At 44.9% G+C, this 27,146-nt stretch overlaps 1 protein-coding gene across 2 annotated transcripts in view; it reads right to left on the reverse strand.

Moving 5' to 3' along the window:
- Nucleotides 1-243: 243 nt before the first annotated feature.
- The window catches only part of PAFAH1B2 (platelet activating factor acetylhydrolase 1b catalytic subunit 2), a 45,568-nt gene continuing 18,665 nt past the window's right edge, over nucleotides 244-27,146 (reverse strand). For both annotated transcript variants that reach the window (XM_085647457.1, XM_085647456.1), the window contains exons 3-6: nucleotides 8,717-8,806; nucleotides 3,912-4,028; nucleotides 2,455-2,577; nucleotides 244-2,186 (exon numbers count right to left, since the gene is read on the reverse strand). In XM_085647457.1, coding sequence (XP_085503583.1) covers nucleotides 1,908-2,186; nucleotides 2,455-2,577; nucleotides 3,912-4,028; nucleotides 8,717-8,806 — 609 coding nt within the window. In that variant the 3' untranslated portion in view covers nucleotides 244-1,907. The remainder of the gene's footprint in view (nucleotides 2,187-2,454; nucleotides 2,578-3,911; nucleotides 4,029-8,716; nucleotides 8,807-27,146) is intronic.

The raw sequence follows: 27,146 nt of genomic DNA on the forward strand, positions 1-27,146 counted from the left end.
GTCACAATGTAGCAGAAACAAAGATTTGGCATAAATAAATCAAAGATCACACCAAAGAATGCCGATTTATGTGGAGAAAGTCTAAATATCAGACTAAAAAGGAGCCAGAGATGTAGAAAAAAGGGCAAAAGCCAGGAATCATCATGCATGGACAGTAAAAAGATCTTCCAGTCAAATACCACAGTGACAGTAGTAAAATGAAGTTCGAACTCCACTATTCATATTTCAGTACTGGCAACATTCTCCCTTTATAGGCAATATTTAATACTCAATAAGCCAGAAAATTAAACACAAAAATATACAATTAGCCATGTTTGGGGAAAAAACAATCTTTCTTTCAAGGAATGGAATGGAAAAGGTGACAAAATTAAAAATAATGATTACAAGGTGAAAGACAAAACTGTGGGAACAAGACACTGAGACACAACATCAAGTGAAAGTCATGGTCCCCGGGATCTACTGCAGTCACACAATGCTCTCAAGCAACACTATATACACAAAGCACAACTACCTCAACAGCACACAACAGAAGCAGCATCTACTGGAGGAGCCAGTCAACCATACGAGAAGGCTGGGTCTATTTACTCTGCAAGCTACAAACTACACACTATATACAACTGAGAAGTCTTGCTATGAAGAAGTCCCTTTTTAGAACTGGCCCGTCCTTGGGACTTACAGCACAGCAGACGGAGTGCAAGATTCCAGAGACAAATAGTGTGTCACTGGTGGCATTAGCTGTTAAAGTTCAATGAACAAGGATATACTTTCTTTGATAAAGTCATGGAAGGGCGAAAGGGAGGACAGCTTGCCACATACGATCCTGGTAGCACATCTGCCACTCTATTTCTTTTGAGGACAGAATGTGTGCCAGCTATACTGTTGTCTAGAGTGGGAAACCATGCTGAAGGTTTATAGGGTATCTGCTCTTCCGCTTAAAGATTCCCTTTAGAAGAGACAGCGATTAACCCCAGAGAAAAGAGAAGACTGATAACGATTCATCAGGGACTTTGAATGCAACATTATACTACTCCGGAATCAAACATGCTATGAAAATATTGGCAGAGGCGGGTGAATTTACAAGGTAAATGACTATTTACAGAACCGGCAGGGTGCTTAAGCAACAGGAGCTAGACCCGATGCACGGCGATGAGAAAGAATATGCACATGTGGAATGAGAATGTTTTTTAACATCAAGAACTGTCCCACCCCCAGATTTGATGAGGGGCGCGAGAAAGGAGCAGACAAACCTAACATTTTGCTAGCAATCTCCCACTCGAATGGTTGCGCAGTGAAGTGTGTATGAGGCAGCTGCAGGATGCTGCAGCATTTCAGAGTTCAGTTTCTCATGACAAACAAAGCAAAAAGTAAGTGGGAGCAAGATAGGGAGACAGGAAACATTTAAAACTCAAAAAACAATTTTCAGCACAAAGGCAGACTAGCTAAACACCTGTGCAATTGTACTGATAGTTTAAGAGTGGTGTATGGCCCATATAACCAATATTTTATCATCCTCACTACTGGGAGATGCTCAAGCTGCAAAACAGCATATCTTTATGGCACCAAGTTCAGTAGATGTCCAGATATAATTCTTTCTCCAAGGGAATCGGCAAAGAGACCCTGCTTAACCAATCTGAATGTTTCCATTAGGCAGGGCTGTGCCCTTGTACAGCATCTGGTCACCACATGCCTCCAAATCAAATCGTAAACCACCGGGAGAAAACAGTGCCGCTCACCAAGCATGCTCATGTAATTTCTTAGCCCATCCCTTGCCCTAACTTGACAGCTTTATCCATACAGCCGGCATAAATTAGGGAAAGAAACAGTCCTTGGTAGGGTTTCTGGGAATGAAACTTATCAGGAATGAAATAAAGAATGATTCAATAGGGTCAAACCCCATGAGAAGCATGTCAAGCCAGAGTGGCTTGTTTTTCCTCGGGTGTTTCCTCCAGCAGCTGCATGATCAGTTCATGGAGAGGTTTACAGACTTTACTGTAGCCCGTGGGCGTCAAATGCAGGAAGTCGAACAAATCATGGCATGAGATAGTTCCGTCTGAGTGCACAAAGCCTACATCCACATCCAATAGCTGCACGCTGGGGAGTTTAGGCAGAGCCACCCTGAGTAGCTGGTTCACCTGTGCATTCTTTTGCCGCAGTGTGTTGGGCTTCTCACCTCGTGGCTGCACACCCTGAAAAAGAAAAGAATGACAATCAAAACACAAACTGTCACCTTAGATATTATGCACTTTTTAGAAATCTCTTCGGGAATACAAATACAATGTGTGCAACAGCCATTAGGGCTTCCAGGTCACATGTGCAATCACTCTGATTCATCTGAAAACATCCTAATGAACTTTGAACTGCTATGGTCATGAAATATGGCACAATAATGAACAAGCCAAACACAACCACAATGAAGAGTGCAAGATGTGAGAATATCTAGACAAGTTTACCTACCATAACAATAATCTTAGCTTGCGGCTGTAACCGGTTAATGAGCTTCACAATGGCTTCAATGCCACCAGCCACTTCCTCTGCTGTGTTCTCAATATTGTTTGTTCCGATCCAGACAACAATAACCTGCAGGGGAAAATCAGGTGTGTTAAGTTTGAGGTTGACTCAAGCCCTGATATTCTTGTGTGCATGATTCGTCAAATGACATCCATCGTTGAATCTGTGGGGTAAAGGTTCAAACATCTACGCTCATCTTCATAATTCTTGACCTTGGGTTTTCAGGCTCTGCAGGACAGTCACTCTTTGGCTTAGCGCTTTGACACCTTTGGGTTTAGGGTGCTTTACAAATATGTTTTTCATTTCATTTTTTAGCATCACTAAATAGATGAAAGGCATGACTTCAAAATAAGCTGTCTAAAGACACCTCTATGCAAGGAACCTTGACCAGAAGCAAACCCCAAAAACCCAGATATTGGTAACTCCTCACATCAAATGTATTTGAAATCATACTTCTGGAGCTGACAGATCAAAAAGCTATCTACGCTTCCACAAAGCTGTCGTTCTGGAACTGCAGTACTCCAAAGACAACTGAAATGTGTACATTAGGCACCAAATTATTAAAGGACCGAACAGGTCCTGAATGTGCCACTTCCCACCTTGGCTCAGACGAAACCCAGCTGCATCATTCCAAATAAAAAAATACCTACTTTTTTTTTTAATCCTCATCTGCAGTGCATGTGCTTTTACTTGATGAGGAAGCCCATATGGAGCATTGGTTCAGTTCACATGCTGCTCTGTCTGGGTGACTCCCTTACCGTGTAGGGGCCTTGAGGGCCTTCATGAGAGTGGGTACAATCTTACAGTGACCTTCAAAGCCTCTCCTTAAGGGCAGAGGTGAGGTGCAATGTGTGCCTACAAAGACTTTGATAGTGCTGTTCCTGCAACACTGTTGGATTCTTTTAAGGAGCGCCATGCCCAGCGTCTATGACTGCACCCGTTTGTTGTCCCTACATTTCTTCTAGGCCTTTCTTAATAGTAGACACCTATGCCCCGCTGGCTAGTTCATGCACACTTAACATGTTCCTCCATGGGTATCTTTGTCCCGGTGAATGCAACTGTAATATGGAACAATGCCATATTACAGTCTCCCATTTGCCTGGGATATGTCCCCAGGCAAATGAGAAAACATCAACTTTAAATTGGTCAATGCCAACTTGGCATTCCTGCACTGGGTATTACTGGAGGTACCATGAAAAACGGTTTCCAGGCCATTCTCTGATAACAAATTGGCACAGGAGGGAAAACTGTGGCCCAGAGTAGGCCTACGGAGTACAAGGATAGCCATTTCACCCCCAATGTGTAAAGCCTTCTTGAAACAGGACACACAGCACAAGCTTCCTGGAAGTGGCATTCAGTCCATTAATGCCAACTCGCTCCCACTTCCAGAATATCCCCAGTACCTTGGGCTTGATGTTCTCAAGTTCCCCGTTTTGCAGCCTCCAAAGCAAGTGCTCGGTCTTATCTCCACCGATGCCGAAGCCCAGGGCATGAAGCGGAGAGAAGAGCTCCCTCCATAGCTGGAAACATAAAATATAAACATCAGTGAAGCTGTCTTTCTGCAAATTCACAAGAAGAAAAATTCAATAGATTACAAAATGAAATGGGTTTGTTCAAAGTTTGAAGTCGGCCATCTTTACTAATGTCATCAGCTGGAGCTGACAGCATGTTTGAACTGAGGAATGGGTGAAAATCATGATTTAGACTTGCAATAGCCTTTTATGCATGTCAGAATACAGGAAAATACATTATCTCAATTGTTTGCTGCAGATCTAGATCTGATAAGATCCCAAGGCTTGACAGTGTCAGGTCTCCCTGCAATAATGAGCAGGTTAGGCAATTAGCAAACATGGCTGATTAGTGTTGCTTGCTGACCTGCTACACTGCAAGTGGGCCGTATTAAGTGCTACTTAATCTGTAACTAGACACAACATAGGGCAACCCAACAATCTGTAATTTGTAAGTATAAAAGGAGGGCTCCTGAAGAAATATTTTTAGGAAACAAAATGGATGCATATAATGCATGGTTGGTGTCAATGACTCAAACATTGAAAAAGGCAAACATCAATGGATTCAAAGTATTCTTCTAAAGGCGTACTTTGTATAGGTCATGTGCATGTATAATATTAGGAGGTTTTTTTAAGACTACATTTGTAATGATGGTGAGTACATACGGTCAAACCAGAAGCCTCCACTGACCTTAGCCACAGTTAATACTAATAAACGTCCACTGGAATAGATGGCATCAGTCAGTGAAGTATCCATTCAGCCAAAAAGTCTCCTTATGAAGGAGGCACTATGTAGAGATATTGTGGCAGATATGGAATATCTATCAATGTCTTAGTCTCACAAGGCACCATTATGTAAGACCATCTTCAAGACTAAGTGGCATGGTACAATAATGGCCAAGCATTCAGATCCCAATGTAGAAAAAGTACATAAAAAACAAAATATATGTATAACAACAAGCACAGAAGTATCAAAAACTCCCACAAAGCACACTGTGCACCAGTCACCAACAAAGAGTGCAAAGTAGTGAACTAATTTCAATCTCCCTGCAAACAGTGAATAGATAGTTGAGCACCACTCCAAGCCAAATTACATACTACAAAAAAGCCCAAAATGACCACTAAGGCATAGAATGAGATCACATCACAGAACGGAAAGTCGGTCTTCCCTGAAAAAGTAAACTGAACACAAATTCTTTGCTAAGCAATGTGACAAAGCTCAATCGGTGTCCTAAAATTCATTAAATAATTTTGTTGCAAAAAAAGGTCAAAGGAAATACAGAATAGGGATAGTGCCATTAGGCCTATCAATCTCACCTACTACAAACAGGCTCTCAGGCTTCAATAAATAAGCATATCCTAGGATCATCAAATACATATAGCTAAGTGACATAGCAAGTGTTGTACCAGCCAACAGCCTCAGAAAGCACACTGAATGCAATGAGCTCTTACCAGAAGAGGAGAAAAACAGTGAAAAAATACCCAGCACCACATGCTACCAAGACTCAATTGATAACTGACTGTGCGCTCATGCATGGGAATATCAACCATGTACAGGTCCCCGCCATCTTGGCATGGAGGCTGTGACATGGAAGGGGGTCGCAGAAGAACTGGAAATGTAGAAATCAAATTTTGGTAATTATCTGACAGCCAGACAATATTTAGGGTACAACAGAATCGGAACCTGTAACCCTGGATCATGTTGCGTACTGCAATAGCCAGCACCAGCCAAAGTGTTCATGATGCTACTAAACAGAGCAGTTTTGCTGTGTATAAGCTGCGACCATCTTGGAGCAACTGGAACGTGCACTGATAGATAATACAAACTAAATCTATGGGTCAAAACAGAATAACTCTCACACCAGGAAGTGTTAATGAGATCATGTCATTAATTGTGAGACAAAGCAATAGAAAGACCGCTCAATAAGCTTAAAAATAAACAGATACCGTACACATCTGAGACCTATATTAATTGGAGAGTGCTCAATCAATAAACCAATATAGATAGAATAAAACATGTTATGTGACGCACTACATGCCTATTAGAATAAAGCCGCTGTAAATAAATGATCTTGAAGTTCAATTAAACTAAAGACCAGCGTATAAGGCAATTATACTATATCTGACAATAGATTAGAGACAACTCAAAGTCCTCTAACTTATACACTACAAAGAATTTTCAATACTATGTAAAAATAATGAGTCGGGGAACGGTAAACTGGAATATGCTAATTCCAAATAGAGCACAAATTGAGACAAGCACTAGAGTAGAATACAACTTAGACTTAACATCGAACTCCATGATCGAATTAACAGAGTGGCACGCGAGCACCACTAAACTTTTTTTTTGAAGGATGATCCCATATTTTTCTTGAGAGACCACAACATTGCAGAATTTTATACATGTGCCGCAATATTTCTACATAGTGCCTCCTTCATAAGGACACTTATTGGTTGAATGGATACTTCACTGACTTATTCCTCCTACAGTGGTGGACTTTTACATGTAATAATTATGTGGATAATGTCAGTGAGCGCTTCTCGTTTGATCCTGTGTACTTGTATATTACCATCATTACAAATGTAGTAATGACAAAAGCTAGTTTATTGAATTCTCCAAATATGGAATTGGCCTACACAAAGTATGTCTTTAGTAGTGTACATTGCTCAAACTGATATTTCCGTTTTTCATGTTTATTACTTGAGGTATGCAGGTTGGATTCATTTGACACCAATCATTTATTATTCATCCATTCTTCTCCTAAAATTATTCCTTCGGAGCGCTTCTTATATACTTACTAATCCGGGACTAAATCTTGGTTCTCACAACTGCATCGCTCCCAAATTTGCAAATTAACCGAATTTCTGCTTGAACCTACTTTGCACAGCAAGTCATACCCAGTTCTTGAGCAAACAATCAGCAGGTCCTATGTGGTTTCCTATGTCAGCTGAGATTATTGGTATATTCCAGTATCCTGCCCCAGCTATGCCCTGCCAGTTTTTGTGTTGCCTGGGCATTACTTTTCCTGTTTTTAGTTCACTGCTGTCAATCTATTTGACAACAAACGATTCTGCATTATTTTACGTTGCATTTTTCAGTACTTTCATCCTTTGCATGGCATTATAAACCTGTTGCTTTCTGGCATTCGGCAAGCACTCACATTCAGCCCTGCTATTTTTTTTTGGGCGTTACTCTTGTCCTTGTGGATGTACTTTATCTTGTCTTGGTAAGACATTGCTTAAAATACAGTACAAGAACTACGTTTGCCAATCCTGCCTGTCAACCCTCCTGGAGGCATCTATTTATTCACTTACTTGCCAGCAAAGTATGACTCAAAGCATGTGATTCACCAAAAGCACTAATTTTACAATGTAGTTATCAGATCTCCTCACTGTACATCATTAGTGTGGTTTAGGCTTGCAAGTTCCTAGGGCAGAATCTTCCCATTAATAGACTTGTGCAAATAAGAGTCTGTTCTGTTTTCTGCAATACACTAGTCTTTGACTGCACCTCTATATAAGTACTGCCTTGCTTGGCCCACAACCTCTATTCTCAGTTGTTCCACCTCCTTAGGTTTAAACCCTAGTCCCTTAATTGTATTTAATATTTTATTTTCGATATGTATACAATGGCACCCTTGCCTACAGACCCCTAGGACCATGAACCAAGCTCTGCGAAACCATCACTGACTGCATAGCCCCACTTGCCATCAAATCCAACCACTACATCTTCCTCAGAGACTTCAACTTTCACCAGCACGACCCCACAGACACAAATTCCACCAACCTCCTGAAATGAATGGACAACATCGGCCTCACACAGCTGGTCACAGACCCCGCACACAGAGCAGGACACACACCAGCAACCCCAGCATCATCCTGGACAACAAGCTCCCCATAAGCACCAGCAACACAAAGAAGTGATCACCAGATGTCTGGACTGTGGCATGCACTGTTCACAGGCACCACCATCGAACTGATGAGAAGGGTCCAGATGATACAGGACTCAGCGACCAGACTGATCCTCAACCTGCCCAAATGGACACACATCACCTCCCCATCCAGAAAAAATGGCAATTCAAGTTAGTGACACGCCTACAAAGCCCAAAATGACCAAGGACCAGCATACTTGAGACACCACTTGAAATTCCAACGATCCAAAAAACGTCGCTCCCCCGCCCTCGCACAGTCAATGCGCTTCCACCGTAGCCACAGCGAAGGTCGCTCATTCTCTCATCTTGCCATCAAATCCTGGAACGACCCCAACTTTCCCCTCCACATCTGAACATCACCTTCGCTAGCGGACTTCAGCACGAAACTCAAGACCAGGCTCTTCAACAATGCCCAGCAACCCTGCGCCTGAATACCCTCACAGGTGATACGCCGCGCTATACAAGTACCTATTGATTAACTGATTGAAAGTGCAGCTCTAGCCCTAAGGTGCAAACGATGACTTTACTATACACAAAACCACCAACATGAGCCAGGGAAAGTACTAGATTATATCCTTTTTTTGATTCCCAATCAAGCAGGGCAGAACCCCAACACTTCACTTTATTCAAATACAGTAATGGTCACTGTGGTGACCTTTAAGTAGTCCTAGGACAGTCATTTTACCAATACCTCTTCATTCAATGGACATCAATGGGCTTTTAGGGTTAAGGGATGCCAAACATCTGTCGCCAAGCACCAAGCCTTACCTCATACTGCTGAAGAACTTGCACCATGGAATCACCCACGAATAAAACTTCGGGCTCTTTGTCTTTGCAATCCAGGACAAACCGGAGGTGCTGTAAGGTAAAAGAAAAATTACCTCAATTCACGGACACAAACTTGAGTAACTGCCACCTTGCATCCTGTTGCCTTACACCACAGGAGTTACTTAAATGGTGGTTTCAAAAGCAGGTCACAACCATGAAAATAAATAATTAGTGCTTTCATTCCCCCAGCCATTGCTTCTGCCATCCGTGATGAAAATCTGGTGTTACAAGATTAAGATAACTGTAGCATAGTTCGGCTTAATCTGTAGCTCTACCCCTACAATACCTAATAGGGAATGGACTAAATACTTCTTAGTAGGGCAATCACCTCTTTCAAGACATTAATCAAACTGTTTCCAGTACTGAAATGTATACGATCATAAAATGCATCCTGGGTGGCTTCCTCTTCCATTAAAGTACTTAGACTAACACTTAAAAAGAATGATTTGCAGCTGAAAAGGTCAGGACCAGGGAAAGTGTCCAGAATGACATGGAACGAGGAGGTAATCCTTTGTGTAGGGCACATGAAGAAGGCCGCCCTACCAGAAGGGCTCAACTAGCCACCCTCTTCCTACACTACAGCACTCTCTCTCCTACCTTGCAATGCCAACCCCTCTTTCACAGACTGCTCTTCTTCCAATCCAAATCCCTTCCTCTTCCTTTGTATCATCTTCCCTATAGTTGTGTTGTGTGCATCTGCATAGCATGCAATTCACCCGGAAGAGTATCCGGACACTGAAGCAGGAGGTATATGGGTCAAGCTAGTGTTGGAGCAAGGTGAAGGGCCAGGTCTTCCGTTTCTAGTGGAAATCAAGAACTGTGGAGGAAGCTTTGATGTACAGGGGTAAATTGTTCCAGGCTTTATGAGCGAGGTAGGAGTCATCATAACTGCCGGATCTGGTTCTGTATATTTGAGGGGGTTGGGGGTGCGAGTATGTGTCCAGATGAGTGGAAGAGTCTGATTGATATGGAGAAGTTTATGCAGTTGTTGAGGTATGTGGGGCCAATACTGAGTAAGGCTTTGTATGTGTGCGTAAGGAGTTTGAAAAGTGCTTGTTTGTGGGTTGGGAGCCAGTGGAGCTCTTTGAGGTGTGGTGTGATGTGAGTGATGGGTGGGAAGTTAAGAGTGAGCCTTGCCTCTGAGTTGTGTATGGTCTGGAGCCTTCTGGTTAGTTGAATGTTGATTTCACCATAGAGTGCATTGCCATTGTCCAGCTTGCTGGTGACAGGGGATTGGGTGACGCTTGATTCATGCTATTAATCTCTTTATCAATATTCAAAAATTATGTACAACCTTACGGGATGTGTAAGAAGCTGGCTCTTTATATGATATATCAAAATTAGATGATTTGTAAAGAGTCCAGGGGTTCCCTTATGAGCAGACAGGGGGCTTGCTATGGTAATCCTAAGGTGCTCTTTTAGGGGGGTAGTGTGGTCGAGCAGCCTTAGGCTTATCAAAGAAGAGTGCAAGACATATGCAAATACACACAATAGTCAATAAACGATGCACATAACTCAATAAGGAGAACCACCCCAATGTATAAAAATAACCAGTATCTTTATATATGTTTTAGCACCAGAATCAATTAGTTTAGGTAAGTACTTTCTTAATAGAAACATTTTAGAGTTCAAAAAGTTGACAGCATAATTTTTAGAAGCTACAATGTTATCCTATGGGAGGAAAAGTCAATATGGTATTCAAGTAGAGTACATTGACTTACGGGACCAATCTCCATGAGTTAAGGTGAGGGGTGGGCAAGGTCCAAGGCGGCACCAGCAAAACAGCACCAGAGGCACTAGAACGGCTGGGTGCAGAGGTGCAAAACAGCATTGGGTTCCCAATGTTATTCTATGGAGACCGGTCTTCGAGTAATGAGGCTACAGGCTCGGACTGGGACTCTAGTCAGGTTGCACCATCTGGGGGGCTCAGGCTTCACAATGCTTGTGGACGTAGGGACGCTTTTGTTCCTCTTCTCCACGGTCCAGGAGCGACGGGTACAAAGGTGTCCTTAGGCGTCAGGTTTTTCTTAACCAGAGCAGTCGCTGTAGAGGGGGCCTGCGTGCAGACGATGAAGGAGACGTCCGGGAGTCCATAAGGGGTGACACCACACTGGGCTCGGTCTCTGGAGGGCTGGGGACCACACTGACACGGTTGGCCGACTTCAACTCGGGCTGGGTGCAGTGGTTGCTTTTGGCATTAGGTTTCTGCTTTCAGAGAGTCCTGCAGGATGCAGGGAATCAGGTCTGCTACTTTTCGGGAGGGCTTGGTTCCTGGGTGAACTGCTGGCCGGTCTCCGGGGCTTTGGTGACTCGGCAGGTGTAGGACAAGTCAACATTTGGTGCAATTGGGAAAGGCAGTAAGGCAGGCCAGCAGGGTCAGTGTCAAGTCAGTTGCTGGATCTTCAGGTCTTAAACAATGCAACTCTTCACGTCCTTTTTCGTCATTCAGGTTGGCTCGATCTATTTTTCTGACACCAGGGTCTACCCTAAATACTGAATTTAGGGGCATTAGAGGAGTGTAGGGTAGTAGCCAATGGCTACCTATCTCAGGGGTCCCTACGCTCCCTATATGAATACTTCCTGTGGGAAGTGGGCATAATCGTGTCCCAGAGTTTCTATGTATACCAACACAAAGATAGCCACTTCTGAAAAGTTTTACCCGCATTAGGTTAGTCCACCTTAGGGGATGCACTAGCCTATGTGTGTGTGTGTGTGTGTGTGTGTGTGTGTGTGTGTGTGTGTGTGTGTGTGTGTGTGTGTGTGTAGGTACACCTACCGGACTAGCTAATTTTCCCACCTGTCCAGGTGCCAAAGGGCTCTGGACAAAGGGGGTCGAACTCCTTTACTGTGAGGGGAGCCAGATTCACATTTCAAAGGTGGGAGCTTCTTTGAAGCTTGCCGGCCTATGAGCGCTAATCAGCTGGTCATCCTGTGGGTGGGGGTGTAAACATCTTTTCCTGGACAGGCTTTGTTCCTGACCTCCTGAGAACAAAAGGCTCTCGCCCTAGCAGGTCAGAAACTGGTCTCGGGTGGAAGGCTGGCGTAAACTAGTCAGCCAACATACCAGAGGCTGGTAGGTTTTCAGGGGGCAACTTTTTTTTTTTTAATTTTCAAAAACCTTTATTGAAAGTTATGCACAGTGAGTTACAAGGAGTTCAAGCATTACTTCCGCAAATAACAAGAAAAAGCTGTCAGGCCATATCAGTTATCCATCACAATAAATAGCGGCACACCATTAATCCTAAATAGGAGTGGCAGGAAACAGAGTATGGAGGAGTAGAGGGGGCATCGGACGGGGCGGAGCATCAGAAGAGAGGACACGAGGGGGCAGCAGGGAGAGGAGGCTGGGGTCCTACGAACCAGAACCGGTGCCCGCCACAGGCGAGGTGCCGGCATGGAGCGCGGGAGAGGTCACAGAGGGAGAAGCATTTCAAGAAAGGAGATATGCGACAAAAGGGCACCAAATATCGAACGGCCGGCCCGTAATTGGCGTTAGTTCCCAAAATTCTGCCATGAGCAACAGGAAGCGTCTTCAAGCCAGGCACAAACCTTGGGTGCAGGCCTCCGGCCTCAATGTATTGCAACTCTGCGACGCGCGAGAACAAGTAACATAGCTGTAAACCGGCGGGAGGCGTCGGGGCAGTGTTTAACCAAAGCAAGTAGACATGTCAATGAGTCTGGCGAGACAAGCGAGGAGGTAACCTCAGTGATGACAGCACACACGTCATGCCAATATGCCGAAACCGGGGGACACAGCCAGGCGAGATGAGAGAAGCCCGCCGCAGGGAACGAACACCGGAGACACCTGTCACTGTGGGGCAAGGCCCATTCTATATAGCTGGGCAGGGGAGCGGTACAGCCTATGCAAGTATTTAAAATGTATAAGGCGTAGATCATAATTTGGAGACACACGTTTGGTCTGATTGCAGCAATATGACCAGTCCTCCTGAGAGAGATCGACACCGAGATCCTCATTTCAGGCAATACGGGCATGGTCAGTGGAGAGCGAGGACGCCGCGAGCGTGGTAGCATAGAGCCGGAAGACCAGTTTGCAAGGAGAAGTGGACGTGTATGCCAAGTCGAGGGCAGTCAGCGACGGGGGGGGGGGGGGGGGGGGGGAGGGGCTGCAGAAACGTGGAATGTAACTCCCGACAGGTTGCTCTCAGTTGATAATAGAGCAGTGTGTCCATGGGGCCAGACCCACCCGGAAGCGAAAAGAAAGCGCCGTTGGGGTAGAGGTCCGATAGAGTGGCCAGATCCAAGTCAGCCGCGCATTTGGCCATCCCGGCCGTGTGCAAGGAGGGAAAAGCCAGGTGGTATGCTACAGACATGGTACCGGCGGAGAGCAAGCTGGAACCCGAATACTTTTTAAGACCGTCCCAGGCCCAGCGTAGGGTTTCCACCATGTCAATCTCCCCGCACTGTGGTTTTGCAGGAGCAAAGATAGCGGTCTGCAGGGGTAAGGGGGCAGCAAGGTAAGCTTCCACCGCAACATGGAGCTGGAACGGCGTTGGGTGCAAAAAACGGTGATGGATTAAAACGATGATCTCTTGACTTGGTAAGAGTATTCTGCATCATTCAGAAACTCTGTCCATCACCACCCCCTTTTTCCCAAATCGATTTTATCCACACTCAGTGTGGGAGGGTATGCTCAGATGTGAGTCCCTTGCTCATTGCACCATCAGGATTCAGGCAAGCCGGGCCGACGAAGGCTGTGATGCCAGAAACCGGTCCCCGGAAGCTTGTTTCCTTCCCAGTATAAGAATTGGCTTGGTAGTTTGGTTTGCCCTGTTCCCATCATGCACTGGGACAGGTTCAGACTAATTTGCATGTAGCCAGGTTCTGAGCTGGGATGGTGCAGTGAGCTAAAAAACGGTGATGGATTAAAACCATGATCTCTTGACTTGGTAAGAGTATTCTGCATCATTCAGAAACTCTGTCCATCACCACCCCCTTTTTCCCAAATCGATTTTATCCACACTCAGTGTGGGAGGGTATGCTCAGACGTGAGTCCCTTGCTCATTGCACCATCAGGATTCAGGCAAGCCGGGCCGACGAAGGCTGTGATGCCAGAAACCGGTCCCCGGAAGCTTGTTTCCTTCCCAGTATAAGAATTGGCTTGGTAGTTTGGTTTGCCCTGTTCCCATCATGCACTGGGACAGGTTCAGACTAATTTGCATGTAGCCAGGTTCTGAGCTGGGATGGTGCAGTGAGCTAAAAAACGGTGATGGATTAAAACCATGATCTCTTGACTTGGTAAGAGTATTCTGCATCATTCAGAAACTCTGTCCATCACCACCCCCTTTTTCCCAAATCGATTTTATCCACACTCAGTGTGGGAGGGTATGCTCAGACGTGAGTCCCTTGCTCACTGCACCATCAGGATTCAGGCAAGCCGGGCCGACGAAGGCTGTGATGCCAGAAACCGGTCCCCGGAAGCTTGTTTCCTTCCCAGTATAAGAATTGGCTTGGTAGTTTGGTTTGCCCTGTTCCCATCATGCACTGGGACAGGTTCAGACTAATTTGCATGTAGCCAGGTTCTGAGCTGGGATGGTGCAGTGAGCTAAAAAAAAAACGGTGATGGATTAAAACCATGTTCTCTTGACTTGGTAAGAGTATTCTGCATCATTCAGAAACTCTGTCCATCACCACCCCCTTTTTCCCAAATCGATTTTATCCACACTCAGTGTGGGAGGGTATGCTCAGACGTGAGTCCCTTGCTCATTGCACCATCAGGATTCAGGCAAGCTGGGCCGACGAAGGCTGTGATGCCAGAAACCGGTCCCCGGAAGCTTGTTTCCTTTCCAGTATAAGAATTGGCTTGGTAGTTTGGTTTGCCCTGTTCCCATCATGCACTGGGACAGGTTCAGACTAATTTGCATGTAGCCAGGTTCTGAGCTGGGATGGTGCAGTGAGCTAAAAAACGGTGATGGATTAAAACCATGATCTCTTGACTTGGTAAGAGTATTCTGCATCATTCAGAAACTCTGTCCATCACCACCCCCTTTTTCCCAAATCGATTTTATCCACACTCAGTGTGGGAGGATATGCTCAGACGTGAGTCCCTTGCTCATTGCACCATCAGGATTCAGGCAAGCCGGGCCGACGAAGGCTGTGATGCCAGAAACCGGTCCCCGGAAGCTTGTTTCCTTCCCAGTATAAGAATTGGCTTGGTAGTTTTGTTTGCCCTGTTCCCATCATGCACTGGGACAGGTTCAGACTTTGCATGTAGCCAGGTTCTGAGCTGGGATGGTGCAGTGAGCTAAAAAACGGTGATGGATTAAAACCATGATCTCTTGACTTGGTAAGAGTATTCTGCATCATTCAGAAACTCTGTCCATCACCACCCCCTTTTCCCAAATCGATTTTATCCACACTCAGTGTGGGAGGGTATGCTCAGACGTGAGTCCCTTGCTCATTGCACCATCAGGATTCAGGCAAGCCGGGCCGACGAAGGCTGTGATGCCAGAAACCGGTCCCCGGAAGCTTGTTTCCTTCCCATTATAAGAATTGGCTTGGTAGTTTGGTTTGCCCTGTTCCCATCATGCACTGGGACAGGTTCAGACTAATTTGCATGTAGCCAGGTTCTGAGCTGGGATGGTGCAGTGAGCTAAAAAACGGTGATGGATTAAAACCATGATCTCTTGACTTGGTAAGAGTATTCTGCATCATTCAGAAACTCTGTCCATCACCACCCCCTTTTTCCCAAATCGATTTTATCCACACTCAGTGTGGGAGGGTATGCTCAGACGTGAGTCCCTTGCTCACTGCACCATCAGGATTCAGGCAAGCCGGGCCGACGAAGGCTGTGATGCCAGAAACCGGTCCCCGGAAGCTTGTTTCCTTCCCAGTATAAGAATTGGCTTGGTAGTTTGGTTTGCCCTGTTCCCATCATGCACTGGGACAGGTTCAGACTAATTTGCATGTAGCCAGGTTCTGAGCTGGGATGGTGCAGTGAGCTAAAAAACGGTGATGGATTAAAACCATGATCTCTTGACTTGGTAAGAGTATTCTGCATCATTCAGAAACTCTGTCCATCACCACCCGCTTTTTCCCAAATCGATTTTATCCACACTCAGTGTGGGAGGGTATGCTCAGACGTGAGTCCCTTGCTCATTGCACCATCAGGATTCAGGCAAGCCGGGCCGACGAAGGCTGTGATGCCAGAAACCGGTCCCCGGAAGCTTGTTTCCTTCCCAGTATAAGAATTGGCTTGGTAGTTTGGTTTGCCCTGTTCCCATCATGCACTGGGACAGGTTCAGACTAATTTGCATGTAGCCAGGTTCTGAGCTGGGATGGTGCAGTGAGCTAAAAAACGGTGATGGATTAAAACCATGATCTCTTGACTTGGTAAGAGTATTCTGCATCATTCAGAAACTCTGTCCATCACCACCCCCTTTTTCCCAAATCGATTTTATCCACACTCAGTGTGGGAGGGTATGCTCAGACGTGAGTCCCTTGCTCATTGCACCATCAGGATTCAGGCAAGCCGGGCCGACGAAGGCTGTGATGCCAGAAACCGGTCCCCGGAAGCTTGTTTCCTTCCCAGTATAAGAATTGGCTTGGTAGTTTGGTTTGCCCTGTTCCCATCATGCACTGGGACAGGTTCAGACTAATTTGCATGTAGCCAGGTTCGGAGCTGGGATGGTGCAGTGAGCTAAAAAACGGTGATGGATTAAAACCATGATCTCTTGACTTGGTAAGAGTATTCTGCATCATTCAGAAACTCTGTCCATCACCACCCCCTTTTTCCCAAAACGGCGTTGGGTGCAGCCAGAAGTGGAGGAATCTGGCTTGGGCACTAAGGGCATATAATTTAAAGTCTGGGGCACCCATCCCGCCGTATGAGAGAGGGAGCGCAAGGATATCATATGACACCCTGGGTTGACGACCGGCCCAGACAAGGGAGATGATGAGGGAGCGAAGTGTGCGGAAAAAATGGGCTGTAAGTGGAACGGGGACGTTCAGGAGCACTACCGTCTTAGCGATGGCAATTCGCCCGGCAAGGGATAGGGGTAAGCACCGCCAGAGGGGTATCTTGGTCTCCAGCCAGTCAACCGCCCGGCCGAAATTAACCTTCCAGAGTACTCCTGCTGAGCCAAATGCCCAAATACCTGGTGGGCCCCGATGCCCACACAAAAGGGTAGTCCGGAGTGAAGGAGACAGTGGCGACAGTGGTCCGTCAGAGGAAAAAGGACAGACTTACTCCAGTTTACCTGGATGCCAGACAGCCCTCCGAATTGTGCGACCTCGCGAACCATGGGGCCAAGGTTCTCTTGAGGATGGCGGACATAAGAGTGTGACATCGTCTGCGTAAATGGAGACAACCAGGGCTCGGGCCGTGAAACCCAACCCTCTCTGAGTGTGGTGTTGCCGGAGTCTGGCAGTGAGGGGCTCCATAGCCACAGCGAAAAGCATGGGTGAGAGTGGGCACCCCTTCCTGGTGCCCCTAGGGGGGGGGGGGGGGGCAATAAGGTGCACTCTGGGTGCACGTATTAATAAATCAAAACACTGAATGATATCAGTGCGGGCTTATTAACTTGAGATGTTTGATACCAAACATCCCTATTTTCAGTGAAGCCATCTTGTAGCTCGTTTTCACCAGTGTCCAGCACATGTTCTAAAATAGCTTCCTTGTTCACTTGCACTAGCAGAATAGAACTGACCAGCACATGGGCATATCTGCTTGGGCATAGGCATATCTGCTCAGGCAGGTATGCTCTCACATGTACTATTAAGTACCCTGCCTTAGGGCTTTAAGGTCTGCTGTAGGGGTGACTTACAAATACTACATGCAGAGTTAGGGGACAGGGTACACAGGGATGTGCGTCATGTTTCTCTATGGGTCGGCACCAAAATACGCAGCCTGCAATGGCAGCGTGGCATGTGTTTGGTGAGGGGTTCCTTAGAGTGGCACAATTCGCACTGCAGCCCTTAAAGACTATTCATTTTTTTTAAAATGCAGATTTATATAGCGCAAACTCAACACGAAGGTACTGAAGCGCTTTACATGAGCACCGGTTACGTTACACAAGGACACATTCATTTTTTGGTATGCACGGGGAGATTAAGTGATTTGCCCTGAATCACAGGATGTGGACGCGACCCCGAGACTCGAACCTTGGTTTCCAGCACCAAAGTCGGCAATCTAGCCATCAGACCACATCCTCTCCCCACATCATTTAATACCTCATGCCTTAGGTACCAGGGGTACCATTTAGTAGGGACGAACAGAGTGCTAAAAGTTTATGCTAATTGGAGAAACAATTGTACAGTTTTGGGAAAGAGATCTGGCACTGGGGACCTGGACATCAGGAACCCAGTGCACTTCCAGCCAAAATCACATTAAATACCTGGAAAAAGTGTGGGTGACCTTATCAAAAAAGGGGCACCTTCGTACAGGATGTGAGCTTAAAAAGTGTACTGTGTAGGTCACTTGAGGCTTGTGGACAGTGTTCTGTAGGAAGTCAGTCTCTTGCTAGCTTGCCAGGGGTGCACCGCACTCGCTGGATCCCGTTACAAAAATGTTACTGTTTACCCTAATTGGACTTAGTAGTTTTTCCTTATTAATTGTTAACAAGTGCTAGCAACTAGGATCACCTGTGGAGACTGATGTGGGTAAACCATGTCAAGAATTCATTCACACTAGAAGCTCATGCTCTCAGTACATCTACTTCATCTAAAGCTGGCAAAAGATTATGCTACCACTGGAAGCATTATAGATCAATTGAACTTTGAAGGAAACCAGTCGTCTTAAGGCAATCATCAGTATCAGAGGGCCCAGCGGAGCAAATAGTTGGCTGTGAGTGGCCGTTCGTGAGAGCCACAAGTTCACCTTGTCACATGCACACTGAGAAACAGGCAGAGCAAGCCCAAAGGTGCTACCCAGGTGCAACTCACCTCGAGTGCACACAAGAGAATTGCAGCACTAGAAGTCAGTCGAATGGCATCAATCGTTTCACTAAAGACAACAACCAAAACTGTAAGCTCAACATACAACTGGGAAAAAAGAGTGTGTACGAGATGTACCAGAGTGAGCAGCCTCCCAATCCCTTAGTGTATTTTAACTACAACAGTCAAAAAGAAACACTCCACCAACCTAGAAACTCCCCGTCTATGTACCCCTTGGCAAAAAACATGTGGCAAAACCACAGAGCGGAGTTTCATTGAATCAGAGTTGTTAATGGTGGAACAAAGCTCACTGTGCCACCTAGTGTATGGAGCGGTAATTACACCTAGTCACTTGAATATTTATGATATTTCACACAGTATCAGCTGGTGAACGCAGTAAGAGAGAAAATAGCTCTTTCTAAAGACATCTCTATAATGTTTCAAAGTTCTACATGGAATACGCTCAAGTTAACATCTAGCCAAACATTCTTTCTGGCTCAACCAGGTCCACCCGACCAGAATGGGAGAAATAAATAGAACTATCCGAGATGACTTACTCGCTATTGATGGCCTGAATTTTACTTCTTATCAAAAGAAAGCATTGCTATTTAAATTGTGTGAGCTTTCCTTCTCCAGTGCACTCAAATGCCTTCCAGTGGCAGTGCATCAAGAAGGTCAACTAATATCTGAGTATACAAGGATACCAAGCTTCGGTTGGAGTGAAGGTCTGCTAAATCAGTCAACATAGCAATGATGTGTCATTTTATACACAACAAAAGACACCAAATGAAATGGCGGAAGCGTTTGTGGCAAGATTAAGAGAACTAGCAATAAAGTGAATTTATTGTGACATGACAAAAGAACTCGTTAAAGGTTAACTAATTGTACAGTGCACAATCAAGAAGATGGAGGAAAGGCTGTGGTCCACAAGAAATCAAACACTGAAAGAAGCAAAAAAACAATGTAAAAATGAAAGAGTCTTAACTCTTGCATGAAAGAGATGTGAGGACATTGTACGAAGGGGGAAGTGATAGAAAGAGTGGGACAAGTGCATAGTGAGATGACTGTCATAGGCAAGTAGTTGTTCGGAGTAGGGGTGTAAGACAATGGCTTTTTGCAGGTTCACCCACACTTTTTGAATATGATGTACTAGTGTAATGACTCTGAACTGCAAAAACGACTACAGTCCAAGACCCATTGCTTATGCTCTGACCCTTAAAATAGTATATGTTTTTTGGCTAATGCTCAATTGGCTTCAGTTAACTTATCTATAAGTCCCTAGTATATGGTTATGTATGTACCTAGGGCCGTAAGTTGTGTCATTAGTGGACTGAACCACTGTTTGTGCCACCGCTGTTCTGACAAAGTAAAACATGTCTCTAGGTCTGCCATCTGGAACCTAGTCACGCAGTTTCTAAAACGGTCACCTCGACTTTGCAAAGCCCACTATGCTCATTCAAAGTTGCCATTGATTTTATTTAAAAGTCACCCCTAAGGTAGGCCTCAGAGCCACTGAGGCAAGGTGCTGATTTTAAATTAAAGACATGCATGAGTCCACTGAAACTGGTCTCTGAAGTTAAAACATTCAATTGTTTTTATAGTGCACATTTTGGTAGCCCCATTGACTAGAATGGAGTTCTTGGCACTTTCAAAAGGAACTAACAAAGTTGATACTACAAGGTATCAAAAGAGTTGTTGTTACATTAGACCGAACTTGTTGCTCAAATCGAATTTAAAGTGACCATTTTCTAAAAGGCTATTTTAGAAAGTTGCCACTTTGTTGCCAAAGTTTTCCAGTGCATTCCTGTTGAAACCTGCTGATGAAAACCGAGGCAACCTGCTCTCTTCCTGTAGATGAGGTGTGAATGCCCCTCTGGAAGGAGAACAAATAACCTGCCGTGGGAAGAGGTGTGACCTCCTCTTGGCAGGATAGTCAGTGCATTGTGAGCCACAGATGGCAGGTGCTTCGAAGGAAATGCAGTTGAGCAAATGTAGTTCGCATTAGTCACAGACCCATCTTTTGTTTCAGCAGACAGGCTGGCATTTCAAGGAGGATACAAGTGTGGCCCCCAGACAGTCACAACTCTGGGTGGGGCTAGTGAGGCCCACTCACCAGGAGAAGGGTATGGACTTGTTGGTACTGGCCAGAATATTGCACTCTGGGATAGCTAGATGCCACACCTCAAATGAAGTAGTCATCAGGTGTGTTTGGTCACCTTGCAGCCTGTTAGCTAGTTGATCACCCAGACCCCTGAGCTTGTAAATAGTATATAAGTGACAACTCTAGCACTCATAACTCGAACAACTGCTGGCCCAGAGAAGACCAAAGAGGACTGTGCATGCCGACTAACTGGACTGCACAAAACAGAGGTGGCAAAGAGACTGCAACTGCTGCACCTGAGCGGTCACAAATAGGACAGAGCCTGCTGTTGAGGACGCGGAGAGAGACCACAAAGGGATGAAACAACTCTCCACACGCCAAGGACCCTAGAGCTCTTACCAAGGACTAGTCGGGTTAGTCCCCTGTTCAGCCACAGGACAACAAAAGGCTACAGTAGACTGCTTGCAACTGACTAGCTAACCTGTTGCTGGACTTGCTCTTGTTGATGCATGCTGAGAAAGTGAGTCTTGACCAGAGTTCCCTGTAGGGTGAGCGCACATACACCAGACCTTTCCGGAGCGCTCAGACACTACTTCTAAGCGTGCAGGTCACTCCCACACTACTGCCTGGATCAGGCGAGAGTACAAATCCGTCCATCAGAGCAGCATTTAAAAGCACAAAGACGGTGAACAAACGATCATTCTTCAGAGCAGCACATGCATTGACAACCCATGCAAAGGAGCAGATTGCCGAAGAGAGCACCAGGACATTGTATCACAGAAGTGTTATTTCCCATCTCTGACATTCAGGTCACAGAGTTCAGAGCAGGTGGCTCCAGCATATGTTTCTTGCTACTTTCCAGGTTGGCGGAGGGCAGTCCAAGGGAGTGTGTTTTACAGAGACAATCAATAATTGCTAATCATCTCTTGTCTTGCCAGCAGATACTTGATAGCTTGGCTTTTTACTGGGGATCTTTAATTTAGTAACAAATGAGCCATCTTTTCCACCATAACTTTTCGGTCTTTGTTTACTTTAATTATTAGTCAGAGTTCATTAACGAAGTCCTAGAAAATATTTAAATGTGCTTTTCATTAAGATTTCTTATTATGTATTGTTTTAAGGCCCAGTTAGTGATCCCTGACTAATAGTTAAGGAAAACACAGGCACATGTTACATAGGCTTACAGGGATGTCATGGGCCTTTGCATACCAATGACTGGTATCTTTCTCTTGGATAGGGGGAAAACTTATGTTTGAACATTAATTTTCTGCGTTTGTTTTCTTTAAGTATTACTCGGGGATCATTAACGCAGCTCTAGAGCGTATTTATTAAATGTGCTTTCTCTTATATTTATTCTTATTGTTCTAGGGCTACGTTAATACCAACTGCCTTATAATTAAAGTACACAGACAGAAAGCTAATGTTCCAAATGATTTGAGACCATTTTAAATGCGGTCCTATTTATTTAAGTATTGTCTGTGCCTTTGCAAACAAAAGGCCTGTATTTTTACCCCAGAAAGATGACAAACCTATATATTAACTGTCCCCTTCTCTTTTAACTGGTGTTTTTTAATTTTCCCCTTTCCTATTGAAAGGTTGGGTTGCCACCTTTCCAAGAGAAAAAAATACCAGCCATTTGATTATGATTTAGCAGTACGCATAGACCTAGAAGTAATACCTAAACAGGACTTTATATTTAAAAAAGCCTGTAATCATTTGTAACATGAAATTTCTGTCTTGAAGTACTTTAGTTATTCAGGCAATGCCACAGCAAATGGCACTGATTTTGGTAGTTGCGCGCTGCACTCGCATGAATGGTCAGTTTTCTGGCACATGTACCCTTGGCTGCAGTGCATAGAGACCGGATACTGCCTCACACAGTAGGAAAGAATTAGAGGGAACATTGGTCTTGACCCTTGGAAGTAACTGAGTGTGCTCCTCTCTTAGCCCCAACAGAAGAAAGCAGAGGGAAAGAAAAAGGAAAAAATAGTTTGCCTTGAGACAAGTCGACCAGTTCTAACGGATTCTGCATGGGAACCCATTGGTGGATCTTTGGAGAGTAAGTCCTAAGGCTGTAGACTACCCTCAAGGTTCGTTGAGCAAAGGGTGGCCTCAAGAAGACTACCCTCAAGGTCCGTGGAGCAAAGGCTGGCCTCAAGAGGATTACCTCTACATTAGCGCAACATTCAAAGAAACAGCATCTATCATCAGCATCCTGTATCCCTTCCATCAAGACTGTTTCAATGGAATTCAATAGTGGCCCAACATACGGATTCAGAACTTGACTGAAGACTGCTGAGAATGACAGGTAACAGTTCCCCTGGACCGATGCGGCACTTTTGACTGGCTCCATGCCCTAGGTGGCTGTGTAAGAGTGCTTACGTAGCAGTTTTCAACTTGCTTGTTGTGGCGAACCCTAAACCACTATTGCGGTCGATGATAATGATTTATGGGATTGAGTGAATAGCAGTAATTTATTGTTTCTTCTAAAAATCATATCTCTAGCTCCTTACAATACGTTTTTGTTGTGTTGTCCATTGAAAGATAAACATATACTCTTTTTTTGTAAACTGTCACAGATTTTGACTGTCTTTTTTTTGTAGACTGTTGCGATACTTCTAAATGCTTTACACTTGTTCCTTTGAAAATGCCCGACTGCTCTGTGCTACAACTTCCCAGGACTGAGCTATGTCTTATTTATTTTATTTTTTTTAAAACCTAGCTGGGCCTGATATGGATTTACGATATTACTCGGTGGGTCACATAACCACACCCCTTAGTAATCCACTTTCCTACAAGGGGTCCACTAAAAAGCCCAGCAATGTTGTGGCGAGACAGAGTTTTAAGAAATGTAATAGGTGTGGCACTCACCTTTCTTAATAGACTCCAAAAAATGCTATGCCGTAAACAAAGAGTGCAGAGGATATGGCCAAAGAGGGCACTTTGCCAGGATGTGCAAGGGAAAAAGGAAGAACAGTATTGCTGTGGTAAGTGGGAATGGGTAAGGCTTAGTGAGGGTGTTGAGTGTAGGCACAAGTGATGAAACACTTGGGAGGAAATGTAGACAGTAGGAAGCTGGCTCTCTAAATAGTAAACCAAAAAGAGGTATACTGTTCAAGAGTCCAGGTATCCCTAATAAGTGGATAGGGGCTTGCTCTAGCAATCCCAAGATGCTCCCTTAGGGGGTGGTGTGGTCAAGCAGCATTAGGCCTATCAGAGAGGAGTGTTAGACTCATCAGCACAAACAGTCCATAAATGATGCACATGACTCAATAGGGAAATCTACATTAATTGATAAAAAATAACAAGTATCTTTATATAATATTTAGCACTAAAATCATTACGATCACGCAAGTACAGTTCGAGATATAAATATTTATAGTTTTCAAAAGTCAACACTGCAATTTTCAGAGGAGGCAATGTTATTCGATGGAGGAAAAACAAATACTGCATACAAGTTCTTCACAGCGACTTACAAGACCAATATCCTGGACTTAAAGTGAGCCTGGTGCAAGATCCAAGGCAGCACCAACAGGTCACTTCAGGGAGCATTGGGGCAGTCAGGTGCAGAGGAGCAATACAGCATTGGGTGCCGTGTTGAAGTCAACGAGGATCAGTCCAGTCAGAAAGAGGCTGCAGGTTTGGACTGGGGAGCCAGTCTGGTTGAACCCACAGGGGGGCTCAGGTCTCACGATGCTCCTGGACTTAGGGACACCTTTGGTTCTCTTCTCCTCTGGCTGGGGAGGATGGGTGCAGAGGTGTGCTGAGGAGTCAGGTTTCTGTAACCGGAGACACTCACAGTAGTGGGGCATGCACAAAGAGGCTGCAGGAGGCATCGGGAAGTCCACCGTTGGCAAACCTATGGTGAGCTTCAGATCTGGAGGGTCTGGGGACCACGCTGGCACCGTTGGCCCACTTCAACTTGGGCAAGGGGGCACGGGAGCAGTAGTGCTTATTGGTGTCGTTTTTTTGGCAGTCCAGAGTCCTCGCAGCTCTTCTCTGGGGCCTGCAGGAAGGCTGGGTCTTGGTTGAAGGCTGGCAGGACTCCCAGACCTTTGGAGGCACAGGCAGCTGCAGAACAGGAGTCTTTGGCGCAATTGTAAAGGACAGCAGACAGGCCAGCAGGGTTGGTGCAAAGTCAGTAGCTTGTCTTCTGTTCTTGCGTGTCTTCAGCATCCGTCTTCTTCTTTCAGGTCGGCAGGATCTGACTTCCTGGTGTCAAGGGTTCCCCTAAATACCCGATTTAGGGATGTTAGGGGAGTGTAGGGTAGTAGCCAATGGGCTACCTACCCCTGTCATCACTACGCCCCCAATATACCCATATGATCACTTCCTGTGGGAAGTTGGCATAACCCTGTCCCAGAGTTCCTAGTCGTGTCATCACAAAAGATGGCAGGCTTTAAAATTTTGCAAGCACATCAGGTAGCCCACCTGGGGGGGTGCCATCCCTCCGAGGCGGGTTTCTTGAAGCCTCCTGCCTTGAAATGCAAATTTACAGGTCATACAGATCGGAAGGTGTGTAAACACCCACAGACAGAGCAGGCTTTGTTCTTGGCCTCCTGAGAGCGTTGGCCCTCACCCCTGGGGGTCGACTGTGGTGACAGACTGGCCAGTGTAGAGATGTCACAAAGATTAGAACTGTGGCATGTAGTCAGGGCCACATGTAGAATGTATGAGTGTTCTAGGATTAGAAATATTATGGTTAGACTATAGTCAGTTACAGTTGTGGCGCAGATTAAATAACTGCTCTGTTTTAATGAAGAATAAACAGTTTAATTTCAAGCAAGGCTCCGCATCATCATAGATTGGCGACGAGGATAGGATACGAACCAAACCGCAATCGTCTCATCAAGCCGGTAAGAGCGCAATGAGGCTTGTGAAAAACTCGGCATATGCTCACTTGGTGTATAACAGCATATTTGGATATATTATACCGCAGGACTGTAAGTGGTATGTTGCGGCATGCTTACATTCGTAAATCTTGGAAGAAATAGCTAATTAAACACAAAGACGCTTACCGTTTTGGAGCGCGCTGGGCTCTCGATACAATGGATTATCGGAGCATGCGCGTTGTAACTCTTATGAGATTTTGTTGTGCCATTTGTCGGCCATCTTAAAATCAGGCAAAGAAAAGGTTTATGCGAGATTTCAGAATCTCGGTGGCCATCTGAAAACCAGGCAAGTTTTGGGACATTCATATTAAGAAACTGGGAAGCCATAATAAAGTCAGACAAGAATTTATGAACGCACAGATAATACAAAAAACATCATTTTTTTTCTGGAATACTGGATAGTATTTTTTTTTTACATTTTTTTTTCTAAAGTAAAAACACTATAATAAATGTATAAAATGAAGAGTATAAAGTTTATGAAGGTGAAAGTTCCACAAGTACACATGGATGATGTAAATATTCAAGAGGAAGAAAATGTTTCGAATATGATTTTCAGGAGACCTTTACTGTTCGACATCAAGGATGAACATACTATTGCTCAAAGGTGGTAAAATGGACATGAAGATTTGAATTTTTTTTTAAAGCTACATGTAAGAAATACACTGATGAGCAAGCTAAAGACACTGATGAGCAAGTTAAGACTTCATTCCTAATTTAGTGGGTGATGAAGCAGAAGATATAATGGTCACGTTCCCTGATGTGCATAAAAATACATACAAGGAGATTATGAAATGTTTGAATGAGAGGTTTCATCAGCAAAGAAACTTAGATTTTGAAAGATACAATTTTAATATGACTTGTCAGCAAGATAACAAAACCATTGATGAATTTGTGACCAAACTAAGAAAGTTAGTCATGTTCAGTGAATTTGATAAGTTCAGTGACGACGAAGCAGTCAGATTAAGAATCATCCAAGGATGTAACTCAGTAGAGTTCAGGAAAAAACTGTTAGAAAAAAGGTATGATTTACAAACAATTCTTCGTATGGCACACATTGAAACACAAGCAATAAAGCATGCCACCAATATGGAACAGATTCTACCCTGCGACCGTGCAGTTACTGGATCCCTGGCGTATCCTGGAATTCCACACCGCCCTACCCGGAAGCCCTTCATCATTGCAGCTCCGGTTAATCCCTTCTCCGACATGCCGTCACGTACAAGTGTTACAGCGGCTGCCAGCCAATTGATATTCGGTTCTTGGTTGGTTCGTCTTCCACACAACCACTCCATCTGGATTTTCCCAATTGCGAGCTACGATTCTGTATGCTAACAACCCAGGAATTTTATTCTCAGGCTTGTGTATTACTAGTCGTGATGATGATCTATGCATTACTTAGATAGATCGAAACGTCGTCGACCCTTTGTACAAACATGCATGTCAAACACACGTTAAAAATTGTGCATGTTATTGTACCGTTTTGAAA

The sequence above is a fragment of the Triturus cristatus genome, chromosome 3_2, assembly GCF_964204655.1.
Source record: "Triturus cristatus chromosome 3_2, aTriCri1.1, whole genome shotgun sequence".
Taxonomy (NCBI): Eukaryota; Metazoa; Chordata; class Amphibia; order Caudata; family Salamandridae; genus Triturus; species Triturus cristatus.